A 19,687-nucleotide genomic window follows, 5' to 3' on the forward strand; every position below is an offset into this window, starting at 1 on the left:
GGTAGTAGACAAATATCCAGAAATAAGCTTTTTATTGTTTACAAGCCTGTCTTATTTGCAAGCGTTTCATGGAACTGGTACATTTCATCACAAAACCAGAAAAAACTTAACACATGTCACTAGGACTTGCAGCCTCTTAAACTGTGTATGAAGTTGTCTTTCCACCTTGCTCCTTAGTATACTCAGTAGCCAGGAAAGGTTATGATTTCTCTCAGATTAACCCAGAAATTAATCATGTGGAGAATGCATCCACTTCAGAGTGGTGGAGAGGGATGTTTGCAATATTGTGTATGAGTAAAAATTCAGATATGTTTGGTGAGGACATTAATGTGTATAAATCTTAAAACTCTTCTTATTGACATCATATCCTGTATTGGAAAAAGTTGCAAACCTAATCTTTCCTCTTTGTAATTCATCATTTACATATACTGAATAAGCACCTGTTTCTACAGTATCAGATAGTGTAGAATTCTCCTAGTTTTGCTTCTAGAAGCAAAGTTTTCAAGTGACTCTATCAACCAAGTCATACTCAAAAGTCAGGTACGTGTACATTGTCACCACCCCTTTTAAATTGAACAGATGTTTTCCCTTGTTGTCTTCAACACAAATTTTATGTTACTGTTCTGAAAATCTGAAAATGAAACTTGTCCATAAGTGAGTTATTAACCAAGGGAAGTTTTTATTAACCAGCATGTTCTTATGGTTCAGCTGATTATGGTAAAAGCCAAGTACAGGATGCTACAATATAACTCAAAGGAGAAAAATCTGGATTTCAATCTGTTATCTCAGTCTGCTACATATCTGAAAACTGAGGTGATCCACTGCTTGCATCAAGCCCCTATTATTATTTTTATAAAATATTGTAATTATTCATACCTGTTATTACTTTGGAAATTGCCCTAGTTAGTAGATGAAATTTCTTTTCATATTAGCGATTGATTTTTTTGTTTGTTTGGTTGGTGTTGTGGTTTGCGTGGGGGTGTTTGTTTGTTTGTGGTTTAGGGGATTTTTTTGGTGGTTTGTTTGTTTGTTTTCATTGATAACTGCAGTAAAGAGCGTGACCAAATTTGCTCTGATGTTTGCTTCTCCTTTCAGCACACTGGAAATGCAGAACAGCATCCTGCTGGCACCATTATTCTGCCACAATGTGTTTCACTGACATGTGTCTGCACAGTTTGTTTCTCAAGGATGTGTAAACAAACAGTAAAGTTAAATGATCTGTGAAAGGCTGATGGAAGGGGGTGCACCTGGGGTTTTTATAACCTGTTCAAATATGGCAGATTAGCAGGGTCCCAAGATTTTTGCTGCTTTTAGAACCAAAGTGCTAAAATTGAGCCTTTTCAGGGTTCGTGAAATCCTTCGGTGTCAGCTAAACCAATTCTGGAGTAGAATTAGGTTTTACAAAACAACATCTATTAGCCCCCAGCATGTTTCAGGGTTATGTATACACTTCTGAGGCATCCACCATAACTCCTGGTTATCAGAGATGTCTTTTGTTGACAGGTTGTACAGGAATGTGAGAGAGGCAACAAATATAAGGAAATCTCAAATTTCTAGCACTTGACAATATTCTTTCTTTTCTCTTATAATAGAATTTTTTTTTTTGAGATTCTGATCTCTGTTACCTACAGAAATACTACTGTGTTTTAAATGTAATGAAGTAAGCATCATAGATATTTCCAAAATTAAAACGTAAAATTATGTTTATAATTTATGGTGATTTAAATTATTTGCATTTTTCTGTTGGAATGGTTTAAGCTGTCCATAATCTGTTTTTAATCAATTTCATGGTACCTCTTAGACTTCATAAAACAAGGCCTTTTTCTAGTCTTGTAGTATCTGTTTGGAGAAAGGCCATTAAGTTACTTTATTATGGAGGGAGAAGGAAGAGGTGAGAGTCCCAACATGCAGATGGAAGATAAGCCGTTTTTCTTGTATTGCAACAAACTAGTGAGAGTCAGTTATTCTGCTGATGGACAGTAGTTAGAAGTTGAAGAGTGGTAAGTTCTTAAGCATCCTGAATGTGGTAGCAGAAACATTTGGAGCTCCTCACAAATGAGCATACAGCGTGGCTCTGCAGTTCTTTCAAAATTTAATCCAGATAATAAAGCTCTGTCTTGACCATTAATGGCAAAAGTTCTTTCAGGAAGGGGATTTCTGTGCTAGGAGCTGCAAAGTTCTGTTTGCACAGCATCTATCACAATGAGACATCATCTTGATTAGGGATTCTGGGTGCTGTAGAAGCACAGCAATGGAAAAAAAAAAATCCCGCTAGTTATTTCGCACTCATCATAGAAACAGACTTGTTTTGAACCTTGTGCTGGAGGTAGGATTTACTGACGTGTGCAACTGCAGAGGAATGTATGTATGCTCTGCACGTAATCAAATCATGGAAAGGGTCTACATTTTGTCCTATGAATGTTGCAACAGTGTTTTAGGAATTTATAGGAAGAATAAAGCACTCACTGCATCACTAACATAGTGTTTGTCCTGTACTGGATAACAAACTGTAACTTTTTTTTTGTTTTCCTTTTGTTTTAAATTTAAATTTGTCTTAATGTTACAACAGCTGGTGATACTCCTGGTGCACAGAGAGCGTTACAAAACATTCCTTTAAGGCATTAGAAAAGAGAGTCTACTTTTCATTGCCTATATTTTTTAATCTACTGCAGGAGAACATCCGTTGCCTTTCGCAGGAGCAGCAACAGTTAACTCAGCAACTAAAAGATGAAACTCAACAGAAGGAACAGTTGAAGCAGATAAAGAAAGAAATGGAGAATGAACAGTGGCAACTGAACAAGACTGTTGAAAAGTTACAGAAGGAGGTACGAGTTCACTCCAAAGAGGCTGCAGGAATCTGAATATCTTAACAAAGAGAAGCAAATGAGCTGCCAAATTGTGAAGATTTTTTTAATATGTGTAAAAGAAAGTGAAGTGCAAACTTTACTATTAGTCTCTTTAACCTAGAGACTATCAATAAAAGCTTTCAGAACTGGAACAATGGTTGAAACACTGCTATCTCAAAGTATTCTTGTAAAACAGCTCTGTTTTGTTTAAACAAGATCCTAGATTTTAGTTCAGTTCTAATATACAGTACAGCAATATTTCAGAGTTTTACAGACAATTCTCAAAATGCTATGGCATTAGATTTATTTTGCCATCTGTAGGTAAACCATACAATTTAATACTGATGTACTGAAGTGTGACTGTGCAGTTCATTACATCAGTCAGCTGGAAGAACTGCTGACAGACACTAAGAGAAGAGCCCTGTCACATACTATTAGTAAATAACCTTACTGTTTTGTGTTCTCACACTTATGCATAGAAATTCATTTGGTTGGGAATGTTTGATAAATTTTCCATTTGAAAATACTGAGTCGAATATCAAAGCTGGAGGAAAAAACCTTTTGATGTATTAAGCATGTTAGAAACTTCTATAGCACTATTTTAGGAAAAAAATTACATGTACTTTTTTCCCAGATGTCTGAAATGGTAGAAGTCTCAAGAACATCGACTCTGGAGCTTCAGAACCAGCTTGATGAATACAAGGAGAAAAATCGCAGGGAACTTGCAGATGTGCAGAGACAATTAAAAGAAAAAAATCTTGAGGTAGAAAAATCACGCCTGACAACCATGCGAATGCAAGATGAGGTAATGACTCCTAAGTTCAATAACAAATTCTAATGGAGTTTCCTGCTTATGACAGATAAATGCAGTGTTTGACAATTAGATGTATCTTACGTGATATGACAAGGATCCCATTGATGATCTGCTGTTCTTTTAATGCCTGCTACTGAAGGAATTGAGAATGTGGAAGTATTTTTGAATTAGGAAAAAAAAAAGAACCAGTGGTTATATAGGACCAAAAAAACCCACCGAATTCCATCTCTAAAGAGTCTGACATACATTCTCCTCTTCCTTCCTATGAGCCAAGTTGCAGATTTAAATGACAAAGGTGTCTGCAACCAAATGTCTGCCTCTTAGAATGTAAATTTTGCCATAAAGGCAATCCAGTCTTTTAAAGATCTGCATATATTTGTTCTGCAATTGGAAAAGCTATGAGAATACACTGTTTTCTGTTATGTAGAATATTTTAATAGTTTGAATTTCCACTTCAGAACTTCTCTTATGTTGCCCTCTCCCCTTAACAAACTTGTTTTAAATTCAATTTAAAAGAACAGCAATAGAAGAAAGTATAGTTCCTATATATTATTCTATCTTCCTTCTGTATTCGTTCCATTCAGGGTTGCAGAGCCTTTGTAAAGGAATAAAGACTCATAATGAAATGTCAAAGATAAAACTGTGATATTGAGAAAATGGTTTTTAAGTTGGTTAAATTAGAATAGAGAGCCTAAATAAAAGGTGTGTGTGTATGTAAATATGTATACACAGTGTTTACAGTTACTATGAAAATTACTTCTACTGTTATCTATTACAACTACAAAACAAAGAAAAATTTCAGAATAAAATAAACCTTTGTTATTTGACAAAAAGATAATCTAACCACTATATAAAGGACAAAATATTACCGGTGGTGGAATTTTACATCCCTGTGAGGCAATATTTAAAATCCTTGGGCTTTAGAAATGTAGTACAGCAACAAACTGCAAAGAGGAAACAAAATCTGAAAATATAGGATAGGCAGGTGAAACAGCAGACTTTCTGTAGAGATTAAATACTCAGGATAATTGAAAGTCTTCATTATCTCTTCCTCTTTTGTGTTTAACAAGAAGTACAAATAGATAGTTCTTCCATTCAACATGAAAGAGTCTGTTGTCTGTCAAAATCCTCTTGGGTAGGTGTCATAGTACACAAAACATTCTTTCTGAGAGTCTCATCAAAAGCCAAGGATTGTAGTGATCATGGCAACATGACTATCATCTTCTTGTTCTAGAAGAAAAATTATGAAAGCATCTTGCAAGGCAGTATGGGAGTTCTTCATTGATGCCCCTGTTGGAAGTTCTGTGTGGATACATGAAAGATACCAGTCTTGAAAGCTGGCAGTCCCATGTCATTCTGAAACGTTTAATGCCTATGAAATGCTATTAATATACAGATGTCTCCCTTACCTAGCTGTTCACCAGGTCATGCAGCTGTCCAATGTTTTGATGTCAGGACTTAGCAGTGGGTAGCAAACCCTGTAAACAGTCACTAATATGTTATTTTAGTTTCATCACTAAAATAAACACTTAACTAAACAGAGGAAGACTGTATGCTGAATTAAAACAAAATCATATATATGTGTTACGAGAATAAGGAATGATCACAGTCTCACCTAAAGCCCCTCTCACTACTTCTATATATATATTTAAAAAAAAATAAAATTTAAAGTACTGTGAAGATTTTAGATAATTTTATTGAGTATATGCTGTTGTAAGAATAACAAGCTTTTGCCCTCAGCAGATAGCCTTACTATATCTAAAACTTATATATATATATATATATGTTATCAATTATACAATTGATAAAACAGATAAAATTCTGTCATCAAAACACCTCAGACATATAAACTACATAATTATCTAACAGGTAAAGTATTGGTAGTCTGAAAAGGAAAGGAGTAATATTGCAAAAGTTCCAAAGATAGAACCATTTAGAAAATTGTAAAAACTTTGGCTTGTTGTAAGTGGGTAAAAAGAAATAAACAAAAAAAACCCCACTATATATAATTGTCAGTGTAAAACCTGTAGTGTGAAGTATCTCTTTAGGTCTGATATTTAATCCAAGTTTATTTTCTTGGTGCCATCTTGTGGATAAAACAAACATTTCTGTGAAGAGCATATAAGTGATTGCATTTCCTTGTCACGCTTCCAGATCTGTCATGTAGTCAGTCCTCTTAGTGACATCACTTATTTCTAGAAAGCACAGTATAAAGTGTATTACAATAATCTTGTTTTAGATGCGCCTCATGGAAGAAAACTTGAGGGACCACCAGAGAGCTCAGGATGAGGCAATAACAAAAACTCAGCTGCTAGAACAGACTGTGAAAGGCTTGGAGTATGAACTTGAAGCCAAAAACCACTTAAAAGATGATCGTGCAAGACAAATCAAACTAATGGAGGTAAAAGATATTTTTAAGGGTTGGTATCTTATTAGAACTGATCAAAATAATTTTGATATTTCACATGTATTCTGTGTGGGAAGTAACAAAATAACTTCATGTTGAAAATATATGTAGTACTACTACAGGATTTATTCTGGTATATTCTAAAGGTGATCTGTTAGCATATTTGTTGTCATGATGTGTTCTAAAATGCAGTTGTTCTTTCATAATTTGAATTAACTTTTTCATTTTCTCTAGAGTTTATCAGACAAAATTGTATTATTTTCATTTATATGCCCATGTCAAGGGTTTTGATTGCGGGGTGACAATAAAACCCTGGCAGATGTATTGTTAACCTCCTCTCCCCGGCTCCTTTCCCCCTTTTGCCCCTCCCTCTCCGCCATTCCCACTCAGGACAGGCGATCGGGAGGAAAAGAAGGACAGAGAGAAGAGAGTTGGAGAAATTAAAGATGTTTTACTGATGCTACTAATAAGAATAGAGAAAATAATACAAAATATACAAAACCAATCTTGAAAGTCTCAGCAACTGCAGAGCCCGCACCCGAAGTCCTGGACTGGACTTTGCAGCCAACCGGAGCTGGATTCAGTCTCTCACCAGGCCTCAGTTCGCAGGGACGACTAGCAAGGTCCTCTCCTAATGTCTGCCATAAGCAAAAAGGGAAAAAAATGGACGAGATCCTCGTGATCTCCCGCTTTTATATGAAGTATTCACGTGAATGGAATGTTATATACAGTTGGTCAGTTTCTTGGTCACCTGTTTCTCGTTGCCCCTCTCGCGAGATGTCCATCCGTGCTTATCAATAACTTCACATTCCATTGCTGTGTTTACCAAAACATGTATCTGGTTCTCCAGGGAAATGCAGCTAATATGAAGCTTTAGCTGACAGGCAAATTCACTAAAAGAGAGACTTGTTTTTAACAAAACCAGGACATCCCATCACTAAGAACTTCAAAAGTATTTAGAAGCATCTAATATTGATTCATTTCAGGAGCCTAAATAACAATGTTATTTTAACTATGTTGTTACAGGGTTAGCTTCATAACTGTTCAGTTCAACCAAGCTGTCATTTGACTTTCATAAACAAACACTTTTATACCATTGTACTCATATAAAAACAAATTTGCCTTCCAAATATATCATGTTACTTAGACATTCCAAAAACAGTCTCTAGAAACATTACAGAATTTCTCTTATTTTCTTAAAAATGGTGGGAGTTATTAAAAAAGGAAATGAAATTCCTCTTTTACTTCTGTTAGACAAACATATTAACTTTAAAGGCTTATCTGCCTGCCATCTCTCTTTCTAGGTTCTGTATGTGTTTTCAGAGGCATTTCACTTTTCAAGCCTAGTCTTTCAGACAGTTTAAGTCCTTGAAGTTTAAGAATAAATACTCTGGTAGCAATCTGAAGAGAAAGATAAAGTAGTTTGTTGAAATTACTTTTCTTTGTTCCACTTAGGACAAGTTGTCTCACCTGGAACTTGAGCTTGATGAAGAAAAGACTAATTCAGATTTGCTGTCTGAGAGGATCAGTAGATGCAGAGAACAGGTACTTGTTCAAGTTTTTTGACTTTATATAATGATCAGGAAACAGTGTTGTTAGGATTGAAACCAATATGGATTAACTAAATAATGATTAGCAATGGTGTTTATATTCTATACTTAAGCAGAGTATGTAAATAAATTAAAAAAAAAACCCAACAGATTGACAAACATTATTAAATATGTTCCTCCATGTCATCACAGAGTATTTTTTTCCTGTTTTCCTAACTGGAAAACTGACACAGATTGCAGTGAGCTTCACATAATCATTGTTGCATGCAGAGATGATGCTATCGTAAGCTTGGTTTTAGATGGGGAGGCTATCAGAGAAAGTCTTAGATGGAAAGATCACAATTTTTTAACCTTACTGAAAACTAGCCTAGCATAATAGAATCTTGATTTCAAAGAAAGATCTTTTGAGGTCCCTTCCAATCCCTAACATTCTGTGCTTCTGTGAAGAAGGAGCTTAGGAAATTGTGGAATTAATTAGTGAAGTCAGCTGAAGTGAAGATGCTGGCTGGTTTCAGCAAAGGGGAACCTTTATTTTCATTACAAGTATAAAAACTGATGTCAAGATTTAAGGCAAGGCGGGAATAAACCATGGCAGACTGATTAAGGTTTATCAAAGATAAGACAGTTGGAAGGCTTTTTCCACATAAAAATATCAGTCATTAGTTCCAGAAGTGTTATATGATAGCCCAGAAAGAAGGGAAGAAGGATTTATTAATAGGGTTGTGTCTCATGGGTTGTGTCTTAGTGAGATTTGCCAAGCTAAGTAAGACCTATCATAGTAATTCAAACAAGTAACAAAAAGCTTCTTGACTGTATAAGTGGAAGAAAGAAGTTGTGGAAACTTGTGATGAGATATCAATCAAGATAAAAGGTAATCTAGGTATGCCTCCTGAAATAAATTAGTATTTTGTCTCTGTCTTCAGTAAGGCTAGTGAATGTGCAGATGGGAAGAAGTGGAGTGGGGCTGATGGAAATTAGACTGTTGAGCTGGAAATCATCAAATCTAAGAGAATTAGGAGCTAATAGTTCTGAAGAAAGAGGCCTTTAATAATATTATTAAAGATTTCTGAAAGAACTGACATATGAAATTATAGGTTCTGTAACAAAGACTTATAATAAACCAGAAAAGCAGAGAATAAGGCCTGATGACTGAAAAAGTAACAAGAGCATCCATGGTCGAGTAGTCAGTATTATGCAAATTTTTGATAAGTGCATGGAAAGGAATATGGTGATGTGGCTGTCTTAGAATATCACAGCCTAGACAATGTTCTTTGCCTTAGTTATACATTCTGAATGATGTGAAACTGATGCCTAACTCATTACAGTGTGTCTACTACTGTAGCTTTACATTAAGTACTGTACCTCATTAGTAATTTCCTGCAAGTCGGGGAGGCAGTTTGCATTGAGGTACAATCCATAGTAGTCTGTTCTGCTTTCATTTATCTCTCTTTCTTCAGAAAACAAGAATTGCTGACCTTCTTTCTAATAGCTTTAATTTCAGAGGGAGAACCAAGAGCAAAATCTTCGTTTCTATGTCTTTTCAATGAAATTCTATCTCTCACTTAGACAGCTGGAGAGTTTTAAAGTGAGTTAGAGCTCAGCTTTCCTCATGCATCCTTCAAACAGCAAGGCACCATTACTATGTTTTTGGACTCAGGTTACTGAGATTTTATTTGATCACCATATAGTCTTTTTGCTCTTACTCCATTGATATCATACAGACTCTGAGTCAGTGAGTGAAATAGAACGTAAAGGACCCATAACAATGTGGGGTCATGCTATTGTTGACTTAGGAAGCCTTTAATACTGGAGTCTATCCCTGTGCTGTAAGCCTGGGATAAAAGAACTTTAGATATAGCCGCACCAGTGGGTACTATGGCAAGTTAATTTGCTAACTGAATGGAAACCTAAAATACAGATGGGTGACCAAAATGTTACATAATGGGTAAAAGACGTGTTTATTTTGAGGTCTGGAGTTCCTCATTTCATACATGAGTTACAAAGGTTGCTTTGTTTTGATTTCATGCCAGAATGACTAAGTAGTCAAATTACTAAAGTATTTCAGGGTCTGCTAAGCATTTATAATGACATGAGAAATCATAATGGATTTGTTTTGGTGATATCTGTATTTCTGTAATTTTTTTATTATAAATGTGTTATTTTAATATAATGAACTATAATACTCAACGTTCTAGTAAAAACAAATTGAAACAACTGTTTCTATTTTATATAAAGTTAACTGTTTGAATAAACATTGGCACATTTCATTTACCATGAAATGTTATACTTTTTAATTTAAACACCCTTTTGAATCTGGGAATTTCTGCGTGAGACACTGTTCTCATCTTCCCTGTCTCATTCTCCAGAAATACCACAAGCAAGTAGAAATAACAATAAATATTGGAGGGAAAGGTGGATCATATTCTATTAGTTTTTAAACAATAAGGTATTAGCAACTGTGGAAAGAGCGAAATGGTCAACAAACACACACACACACACACACACACACACACAAACAGAAAGCTGGAGTGCTCAGCTGTCCTTTTGTGTCTCAAAGTGAGCAAGGACAGGGCGCTTTTTTTTATGTGATGGGCTTTCTTCCTACAAACAAGTGAAATGAAGTAGCTCTTGCCATTTGTTTTTGCAAACATAATTGAAAAATACTTAAGATACCACCCTCATAAATTCTTGTCTTCTGTGAAAATGCAGACATGAGTCTATTGACTTCAGAGTTGTTTGCAGTAAGTGTGAAAAATGGACTAGTTAGTTTCCATGACAATTTTAGAATAAATACAGAATGGAAAAAATGTAGTGACCTTGTCATTCACTTCCTTTTGGTGAAGTGTTCCCAATGGCCAGCTGTATACCTGCTCTTTAGCTGGGGCACCAGCTGTGGGAAGCAGACAAATGAAAATGTGGACATGAAGGTTGCTTTTCAGTTAGGAAGGATCAAAGAGGTTTAGCTTGGCTTTAGCTTGTTTGTTTGCTAAACACAGGGGGTTTTGGTCACATACTTGAGAATGTGTGTGTAGGTCTACATAAATATAGACAGATGGATTTCTTCCCCCCCCTCACTTAGATATTTAAAAGCAACATAGGCTGTGAACCTAGTGCAAGATGGTAAGCAAAGGTGATAGCATCTAAAATATTATTAGAACTCAAATTACATTCACTCATAATGAACTCAACAGCTGCTTTTAATCCTAAAGCTGGCACAAAGAACTATTATGTCTAATAAACCTTTGTAAAACCTGATACTATTGCTTTTCTCAATTCTTTGTCGTTAGCATTCTTCAGATCCAACTGTGATAACTGTTGCCTTAAGCTGCAGAAATGGTTTATTGTTTTAAGAGAATGTATTAGATATAGGAAAGGTAGAATGTGCAGCACAAAGCCCCACATGGTACATACCCAGAGCCTATCTTAACTGCTGTGAAAAGTTAGAGCGCATTTTGGCAGACAACTGCTTTTTTCCTTTGTGCATACTAATTATGTGTTTACTAATGAATAGTGCAAGGGGATAAGTGAAAACAGTTTCCACCTCCCGCATCAAGAACTGTGTCCTACTGCCCTTCTCTTCTTATAATCTTATATATATTTGCACATAGCTTCCTGATCCTAATCAGATACAGTACTTTTTCTCTCTCCCACTGTTTTTCTGTGAGGTTGCTTTTACCATGAGATGTCCAACAACAGTGGCAGTCATCTTGGAAATATGATAATTGTCCTCTAAATAATTCCCTAATGTGAGATCTTGGGAAGGTTGCACAAATTTGTCACAGCCTTTGAGCACAGTAAGAGCACAGTAGAACTTCAGAGTGGTCCATTAAGCAAGTTCCTACATAAAACAAAACCCCTTTCTTCAGTTAACAGTTGCATTTTTAATTAGTCATTCATTTTACTACAAATTTTGCTTGATTTTTTTTTTCATGTCTGTCTTCATAACTAAAGCAATTACAGTGGAATAAATTATATGTAATTCTCACATTATAACTTTTTCATATATTTAATGAATAAATGCAGCTATTGTATATATGAGTGATTCAGTTTTTTATATATAAAATAATATTTTACTATAAAACATATAAACCACCATTATTATGATTATTAGGTTTCTATGTGACAATGAGAGCTTTTAGGAAATTACCCAGCTGTTGAGAGCACAGCCACCTGCTAACGTTTGTAGTACAGTAACTGTTATGACCTTAGGTTTCAGGAATGCCTTTTACTGTTTTGAAACCATACTGTGACATAACATATGCAACTGCATGCATTGCTGCCATTGTTTGTATTCATATATTCATTTCAAAGCTACAGAAACAGTGTAGATGACTTCTTTTAAACATGTGATTAACTAAAAGTATATCATTTAATATTATGATGTGGTAAAAAAAAGGCCTAAGGTAAAATTTCATGTGCAGTACTTGTTTAACCTTCACATTCTTAGCATTGCTTTTGATTTTTTTGTATGCAAGAATTCCCAGTGGCTTTTGAAATACCTTTAGTGAGATAAATCTGTAACTTAGAGCTGCTTAGCTGTGATGGTGCATTTATGCAAGTCCATGTGTAACTCTTGTAAAGCAGAGAAGAATGCTGTGACTACTGAAACCTTTGTCAGTCTTTTTGCAGGTACAGTAATTGGCATAGAGGTTCACTGTGTTCCCCGGGTGATATTCATCATAGTAAACTTTGTGCAGGGAGTAGCACAAATGCTGTGGTAACATTGCCTGCGAGTAGAAAGGCATTTGTGAAGACTTGAGGAGAGCCTCAGCAGGAATGAGAGACAAGAAATGTATCTGGGCACTAGAAACTTTTTTCTTCAGCCCTAAATTTTCAGTAGCAGCTGCCAGGCAGTTTAGTTTCTCTTGGATCCTCAGAATTTTCTTTCTTTTCTTCCAGTCAAGTCCAATAGGGAGATAAATTAATTCTGTATTCTTGTCTTGATTCTTTATTAATCAGGTCATTTTTTAACATCTGGAGAATATAATTTCCTTTTCGTTATTGAATGTGAACTGAAATATTTCCAGAAACTACAGAAAACATGTGTTTTAATGAAACAAACAAAAACCACCTCCTCCCCAAATCCTGAAGTCAGTGCTCTCCTGGTATGACAGACATAAAATTGACTGGAGGAGGGAAGCAATGTTCATAGCCAGTATGCATCAGAGTCTGTTGAAAAGGAGCTTTTACTGTTCTCACAGACATAAAGAACTGTAATTGTCTGTAGAATGTCTCGAGTTCTAGACACTTCTCTGCAGTTACTAGTTTGTGTTTAACAAAATGAAACTTCAAAGTAGATTAGTGAGCAGCTTAAAGGTAAAGTGCCATTTCAGAGCTTCATACATAGGTATGAAGAAAACCATTGTAGGTGTTTGAAGAATGATGTGATGGTCTGGAACTCAGTTCCCTGCCACACGATATGTGTCACATGCAACATTTTAGAGTGCAGTTCCCTGCTACAGAATATATATACTGAACATCAGCAATGCGCACTGTGATTGGAAAATGCCTACAATAAACACTGGGAATAACATGGGCTTCCCAAAGAGTTGAAGATTGTAATTGTAAACTTCCTCTTGAAATCATGCATATGTCTTGAGTTCTAAGAAAAAGCAGGTTTTTTCTCATTGTGTAGGTATAAATACTTTATGTGTATATGTATATACACATGTATAATATAGATAAATGTAAATTAAATATTTTATTTATTTTTTTAATCTTTTCTTTCTGTAATAGATTGAACAAATGAGGACAGAATTACTTCAGGAAAGAGCTATAAAGCAAGATTTGGAGTGTGACAAGATTTCTTTGGAAAGACAGGTAATTATGGCTGACATATCATCACATTAGCAAGGTAACAGGCTTGGTATCTGCCTTCATTAGGAAATTCAAATAAACATGTAAGGAAACAGTATTTGGTAGCTGGCACTCTCCTACCATAGTGTGCTGCTGCTAGTATGTGTTAGGAAGAATAGATTAAAAACCATGAGTATCTTAATATTTATACTCAAAACTATTATATTCTGAAATAAGTCTTCTCTTAGTATTTTTTCTTTCTATACCCCCCACTCTAGCTTGAGGTTTGTCATAGTTTATATATTTCATATAATAAACATTCATACCGTGCATACATCTGTTTATATAATAAGGTATTTTTGTTGTAGTGAGCACAGGCATCTCTGTACCACACAATTCTGTCTATATGTTTGAGGATCAAAGACATTAAAAATAAGAAATGTGACAGCTGATACGGTACACTTATTTTAGAATAAAACTGAATATCAATACAGAAACTTTTAAAAAACACTTATATAGAAGACTATAGAATATCAAAGACACTGTTATCCAGTTTAGCGGTAAATCCTTTGACCACTTTTAGGGGAGCTGTTCTTCAAATTCTTAGCAATACTTTAGGAACATTGCTGAACGTAGATCATAATTTCAAGCAATTTTAGTGATTTTTTTTTCCCCTATCAGTTTTCGTTGAGTATTTCCTTCTACGGGAGCGAACAGGTGAAAAAATGACATGCCTCTGAAAGAAAAGATACAGATTTGATAGAGAACTTCTACTCTGTTTTCTGGAAGGGAATATTATTCATATGCTTCAATATCTGTGATGGAAAGTACATTAAAAATACTTTCTAGCTTTTCGCAGCATTTTATTCTGCAGCTCAGTGCTTATTGAAAGCAAGATTATTATCATCACCCCTAACTAAGATCCAGAGGAAAGCTATCTTAACAAGTAATAATATTATTGACAGTCTCAAGAACATAAAACAAACTGTAATGAGAACATGTTTATACCAGACACCTAATTTGGTGCCTTAGATGGTATGAAATTAATCCCATCTTAATTGTTTGAGAATAAAGAATGCCACCTACTGGTATATCTGATGCGTATCCTTATACTTTAGTTCTGACTTTTCTATCATAGATTTTTTACTATTTATGATTTGATATCATGGCTTGAAGTTTGTAACAAAGAGCTTTAGTTTCTGTTCCTCATGTAACTCTTCTTTTCTGGCAACTTCATCATTAGGTCCCCATTGAAAACCTCAATTACCTAGCCTCATAAAAATAAAATTGTATATCTGAGGAAGAAGTCTGTTTTCATAAATACTGTAACTTGCAAAGCTTTTCAAACTATTTATGTAGTAGGAGTAGCATTGGATAGTTAAGAAAGCGGGGGGGAACCCCACAATAACAGCTTTGATAAAGCGATATTGGATGCAAGTAATTTCTTTGTCTACTTGTTTTAGCTGTACACTACTGAGTTACAGGGGAAGGATACAGAATTTGACAAAAGAATTGTGTGGAGAGTAAGACAGATCCAAGGCTACTTGAGAAATTTTGGCTTATTAAAAAATGCTGTCCAAAGTTCAAGGGTCCGTTTAAGCCTAAAATTTTAATTCCTGTTAAACACTAAATTATTTTAAATAAAGCACAGTAATAGAAGATTTGTTTGTACTAAACAGTAAGTTGTCACTGACTCTCTTTTTCTGTATTTACTAAATTAAAAAGATACTGATGACCTTATGTTTGCCTGGAGAAATTTATTTTGTGTTAAGGTAATATTTGTTAACATGAGCATGTATATAGTAATCAAGTATGTTCTAACCATAGAACAAAGACTTGAAGAGCCGAATCCTTCACCTGGAGGGTTCTTACCGATCCAGTAAAGAGGGACTTGTTGCTCAAATGGAAGCGAGGATCACAGAGCTAGAAGAACGACTTGAAAATGAAGAGAGGTGAAACCAGTTATGTTAAGATCAACACATGCATGTTTATGTTTGTTAATATGGCCTCTTGCTAATATTTAAGTCTCTAATACAATTAACTTGATTATTTTTTTCTCACCAAATTAAATGGTTACTGTTTCATGCAACTATTGCAAATTTCCTTTTTGACTGAAAGTACACTGGAAGTTGCCTTATAAATTAAAAAGTGGGCACAGTGCTAACGTTAATGTCTAATATCAGTAACAGTCTTAGAAATATTAGCTATATTTTAACACTTCTGTTTTCCTGTTCACTTCATTGTTTAATCCTGGAGGAATGTATTTTTTTTTCTAAGAGTTGCTCTGGACCCGGAAGAAATTCCTCTTAGTGGTTCATGCTTTTGAACAAATTCCTTAAAACGTTGCATGGAATCAGTAAATCAAAGCAGGGGCCATTAGTATTTCTTGAATTCTTACAAGATTTCTAAGGAATCATGTCAGCATGATTGGAAGTATTTCAGTTTCTTTTTTTACGAGCCTGTCTTCTTTTTATTTTTTCTAGGGATAGAGCTAATTTACAGCTGAGTAACCGCAGACTTGAGAGAAAAGTGAAGGAGTTAATGTTGCAAGTAGATGATGAACATCTCTCATTGACTGATCAAAAGGACCAGGTAAAGACTAATATGCAAATATCTGATATTAATCCTACTAGCATAATTCATCATATATAAAAGACATGAGAAGGATAGAGGTAGATAACTGATTACTTTCTTGTTTATGACCTCAAATTTAGTGAGATTCCTGTTCCCATTGTCATGATGTACTTTAATCTAGTATTTGTTATTCATTTCTAAAGTTATGAAAAGGAAACACTTATAAAACAATGCTATAATTATTTTAAGAAGTAAAGCAAATAACAGACCGTATGTGATCCTATAAATATATACACCAGCATATGTTCCCGTAAATACGTACACCAACTAATAATATGTTCTGGTTTGTCATCACAAAATTTTTTTTAAAGAAATAAGCTGTTTATTGTTGAATATAGGCTATAAGTACTAAGCATAAGTTGATACTGTAATAGCAGTGTAGTCTGCTATTCCTGTGGTCTTCGTTGATTCCTTGCTTAACATGTGGTTTGTTTTAGTGTGTGAGTCAAATAGTTAATGTTCTGCCTAGAGAATGAACAGTTTGTTTCAAACATCTCTTAAGGCAACAACCTTTTGAAATCCTATGGGTTTTTAAAATATATTTTATAGTATCTATCTGGTAAACTTGCTTACCTTAGACACACTAATAGCTCCAGTCTTCCCTAACTGATAAACAGTTCTTGCTGTCACATAGTGCTGTCTTATTCTACCAAAGGTATGTTTGCTTATTGCTGTTTTTACTTAAGAAATTACATCCCATCACTTTTCTCAAAGTCTAATGCTGATTTTCAAATACTTCTGAAGCATAGCATTACAGTGTCACTACACTGGCAAAGTTGTGTCTTTATTCTCCCTTTCATAGATGCTGGAAGAATAAAATACCTTTATTAAAATAGTCCTCTAATCAGCTGACATGTAAATATTTCAGTTGAATTTGCGTTTGAAAGCAATGAAACGTCAAGTTGAAGAAGCTGAAGAAGAAATAGACAGACTGGAAAGTGCTAAAAAGAAACTCCAGAGAGAACTGGAAGAGCAGCTAGACATGAATGAACAATTGCAAGGACAGCTTAATGCTGCAAAGAAAGAATTAAGGTAAGATGACTTGTCAGACCTTACAATTATGGATCACACCACCACTCACAAGACTGATCTTTTGCTCCTTTAGTCCATAAACTGAGGGCTTCTCTAACAAACTTTGAGTTTGTCATAAGCAGACAGAATTTAAGAGACAAACCTGTGAAACTCTTCTGCATTTCCTTTCTCTGCAAAAGTTCTGCAACTCTCCTGCTGAATAAAGTCATTGAGGCAGGGAAGAAAAAAATGGAAAAAGGTCATGGGATTCAACACTCTTTTGGTGGTAATAGAAATTTCCTGCTACAGATATCCTGTGTTAGTTTTCCCCAGCCATCTTTGAACATCTCTCTGTGACTTTAGTTAGAGGCACCTGAAAATATGATTGATTTATCTTTATTCTATTGCATGTTTCTTTCATGTAAGATACAGTGTATGATAAACTACCCTATTGGAGCACAAGTTTCTTCAACATCCTTTAAAAATGAAAAAACAGCCTGTCAATGTTTTAAGCTTTGCATAAGTTTTCTGCAAGTAGTTGTGCAATTTTAATAGCAAAGATATGTGTATTTTTGTTTTAGTAGACTGAAGAAGTCACCAAGTAAAGTGTTGGCCGATTCTGATGATGATGACGATGACGATTTCAGCACAGATGGTGACAGTCTTTGTGAAGTACCTTCAGGAAATAGCTTTTCAAAAGATGATGACACAAAAATCTAAATAAGTATTGAATCTCTGATTCCTCGAAAGTACTGAAAATTATCAATGAACTAGATGTTCTAGAAGCCAAATGACATAAAGGGATTTAAGTGTTGGGAATATAATGTTTCCATCCGTACTGTGCCATTTTCTTATTTAGATCTTCACTGTCTATTATAGAAAACAGGATTGCATTATAAAGCAGCTATAAAAAATGGATATATATATATATAACTGCTACTGAAAACAGAGGGATAATGTTTCATGTTGGAAATGTGATTTTGCTAATACTCTGTTTAAGTAAAAAGCCATTTGAAAATAATTCAAAATTAGTTTGTAGTTATTAAAAGCTTTTCCCTAAAATTAAAGAAAACACAGAAGATTATTTAATGATTGTAAGCAGGGGGAAATTGTGTATAAAATGTAAATATTTAAAATCTGATCTTTTTATTGCCTAGTACTATTTTGTAAAGTTTTTAATATTATATAAATCAGTTTCATATGTAAAGTACTTAAATTTATACTGAATGCTATATTTGGTTTTTGTCTAAGAAGAAAACAAAATTAATACATTTTGTTCATTACAGAGCAGATTCACAGGTCCTGAGCCCGGAAGAACATTCCCATTTTAAAACCAGTGCAAGTTTTATTGTATGTATTCCCTATATTAGAGACCAAATGTTAATCCTGCCTGTTGACTTTAAAAGGACCATCACATCCCCGTGATGAGTGAGGATTGCCTACATCTATCTTGTAAACTGCCTTTAAGAAGCTTTCTGTTTGTAGTCGGGGAGGGTGAGAATGAGGTCAGTTATTACTTGGCGTCTTTTCATTTCCTGAAACGGACTCCATATTGCCAGAGGCAGGACATTATAGACCTGCTGGTTTGAGGGCATCAGGGCAGGCTTATCTTAAAGTCTTTAAGGAATTCCACTCATTCCTGTAAAATTACTTGTGGTCTTTGAATTAGGTCCATGCTTAAATCTGTTTGTTAATATTTCCCAAAATTTTATGCACCTGGCAAGAAATTGCACCAAGGAAACAAAGTATGTAATCTGATTTTTTCTCTCTAAGCCGTTCTTCAGCATCTATTTGTGGTATATTGCAGTGTTTGGTCATATATGCAGACATATATTAGTACTTCAGTTTGCAGAAGTATCTCCATTTTGGGTGATCCATCTGTTCAACAAACTTGTGGGAAATTTGACAGGAAAAAAACCCCAAACTTTGCAGATTTTATTTTAAAAGCATTTACGATTTTATTGCTAAAAATATTTTTTGTAATTTATATTACACCAGACTGTTTTTGCTCCTTCACAAATCTAGAATTCTAAGTAAAGGGCACTACTACATAATTTTGTTAAGAAAGCATAGTTAGGTGCTATCTGATTATTAGTATTTGTCCCCAGTTAGAGGTTAGTGAGCACTTGGTTAGTGGGCCACATAATAGTGTAATGTCACTGTAAAAAATACTTTAAACTGAAGTTGCTGGGAGCTTCCATTACGCCCACAAAGGCATCTACTGAAGAGGACAAATTTAACAGCTCTGAAAGTGAGGCTGATGGACTTGGTTAAGGCAAAAGTCCTGACAATGGCAGTATCCATTTTCATATGATTATATGAAATGAAACTCCTGCCTGCAGGATCAGAAATATGCTCATGCATTGCAGATTATAGACTCTTCTGCTGTGTAATTCCCTTCAACTTGGTGTTGGTGGTTTGAGATATATGGGAAATAATATGAACGGCATTGTTGTAATACTCTGTCTCTGAACCTTGTATATATTTTCAAATAGCAGACATCATATAATTTTTTGCAGTACTAGTTTTACTATTTGGACAACACAGAAACAACCTTTCCTTGAAGAAGGTCTGCACTATACTGTACTGATAATCATCATATAGCCTGCTGTGATTTATTTTTTGTTGC

The 19,687-nt window shown here is 34.8% G+C and overlaps 1 protein-coding gene across 1 annotated transcript in view; it reads left to right on the plus strand.

The window, feature by feature from the left end:
- Positions 1–17,778, plus strand: part of CGNL1 (cingulin like 1) — a gene marked incomplete at its 3' end in the record, with an annotated part of 52,021 nt that extends 34,243 nt beyond the window's left edge. Inside the window, exons 11-19 of the mRNA XM_080351025.1 lie at positions 2,673–2,825; positions 3,481–3,651; positions 5,900–6,061; positions 7,523–7,612; positions 13,354–13,437; positions 15,241–15,365; positions 15,897–16,005; positions 16,916–17,079; positions 17,640–17,778. Of these exons, the coding sequence (XP_080207151.1) occupies positions 2,673–2,825; positions 3,481–3,651; positions 5,900–6,061; positions 7,523–7,612; positions 13,354–13,437; positions 15,241–15,365; positions 15,897–16,005; positions 16,916–17,079; positions 17,640–17,778 (1,197 nt within the window). The remainder of the gene's footprint in view (positions 1–2,672; positions 2,826–3,480; positions 3,652–5,899; positions 6,062–7,522; positions 7,613–13,353; positions 13,438–15,240; positions 15,366–15,896; positions 16,006–16,915; positions 17,080–17,639) is intronic.
- Between the last annotated feature and the right edge of the window lie 1,909 nt (positions 17,779–19,687).

The sequence above is a fragment of the Nesoenas mayeri genome (assembly GCF_963082525.1).
Source record: "Nesoenas mayeri genome assembly, chromosome: 11".
NCBI lineage: Eukaryota > Metazoa > Chordata > Aves > Columbiformes > Columbidae > Nesoenas > Nesoenas mayeri.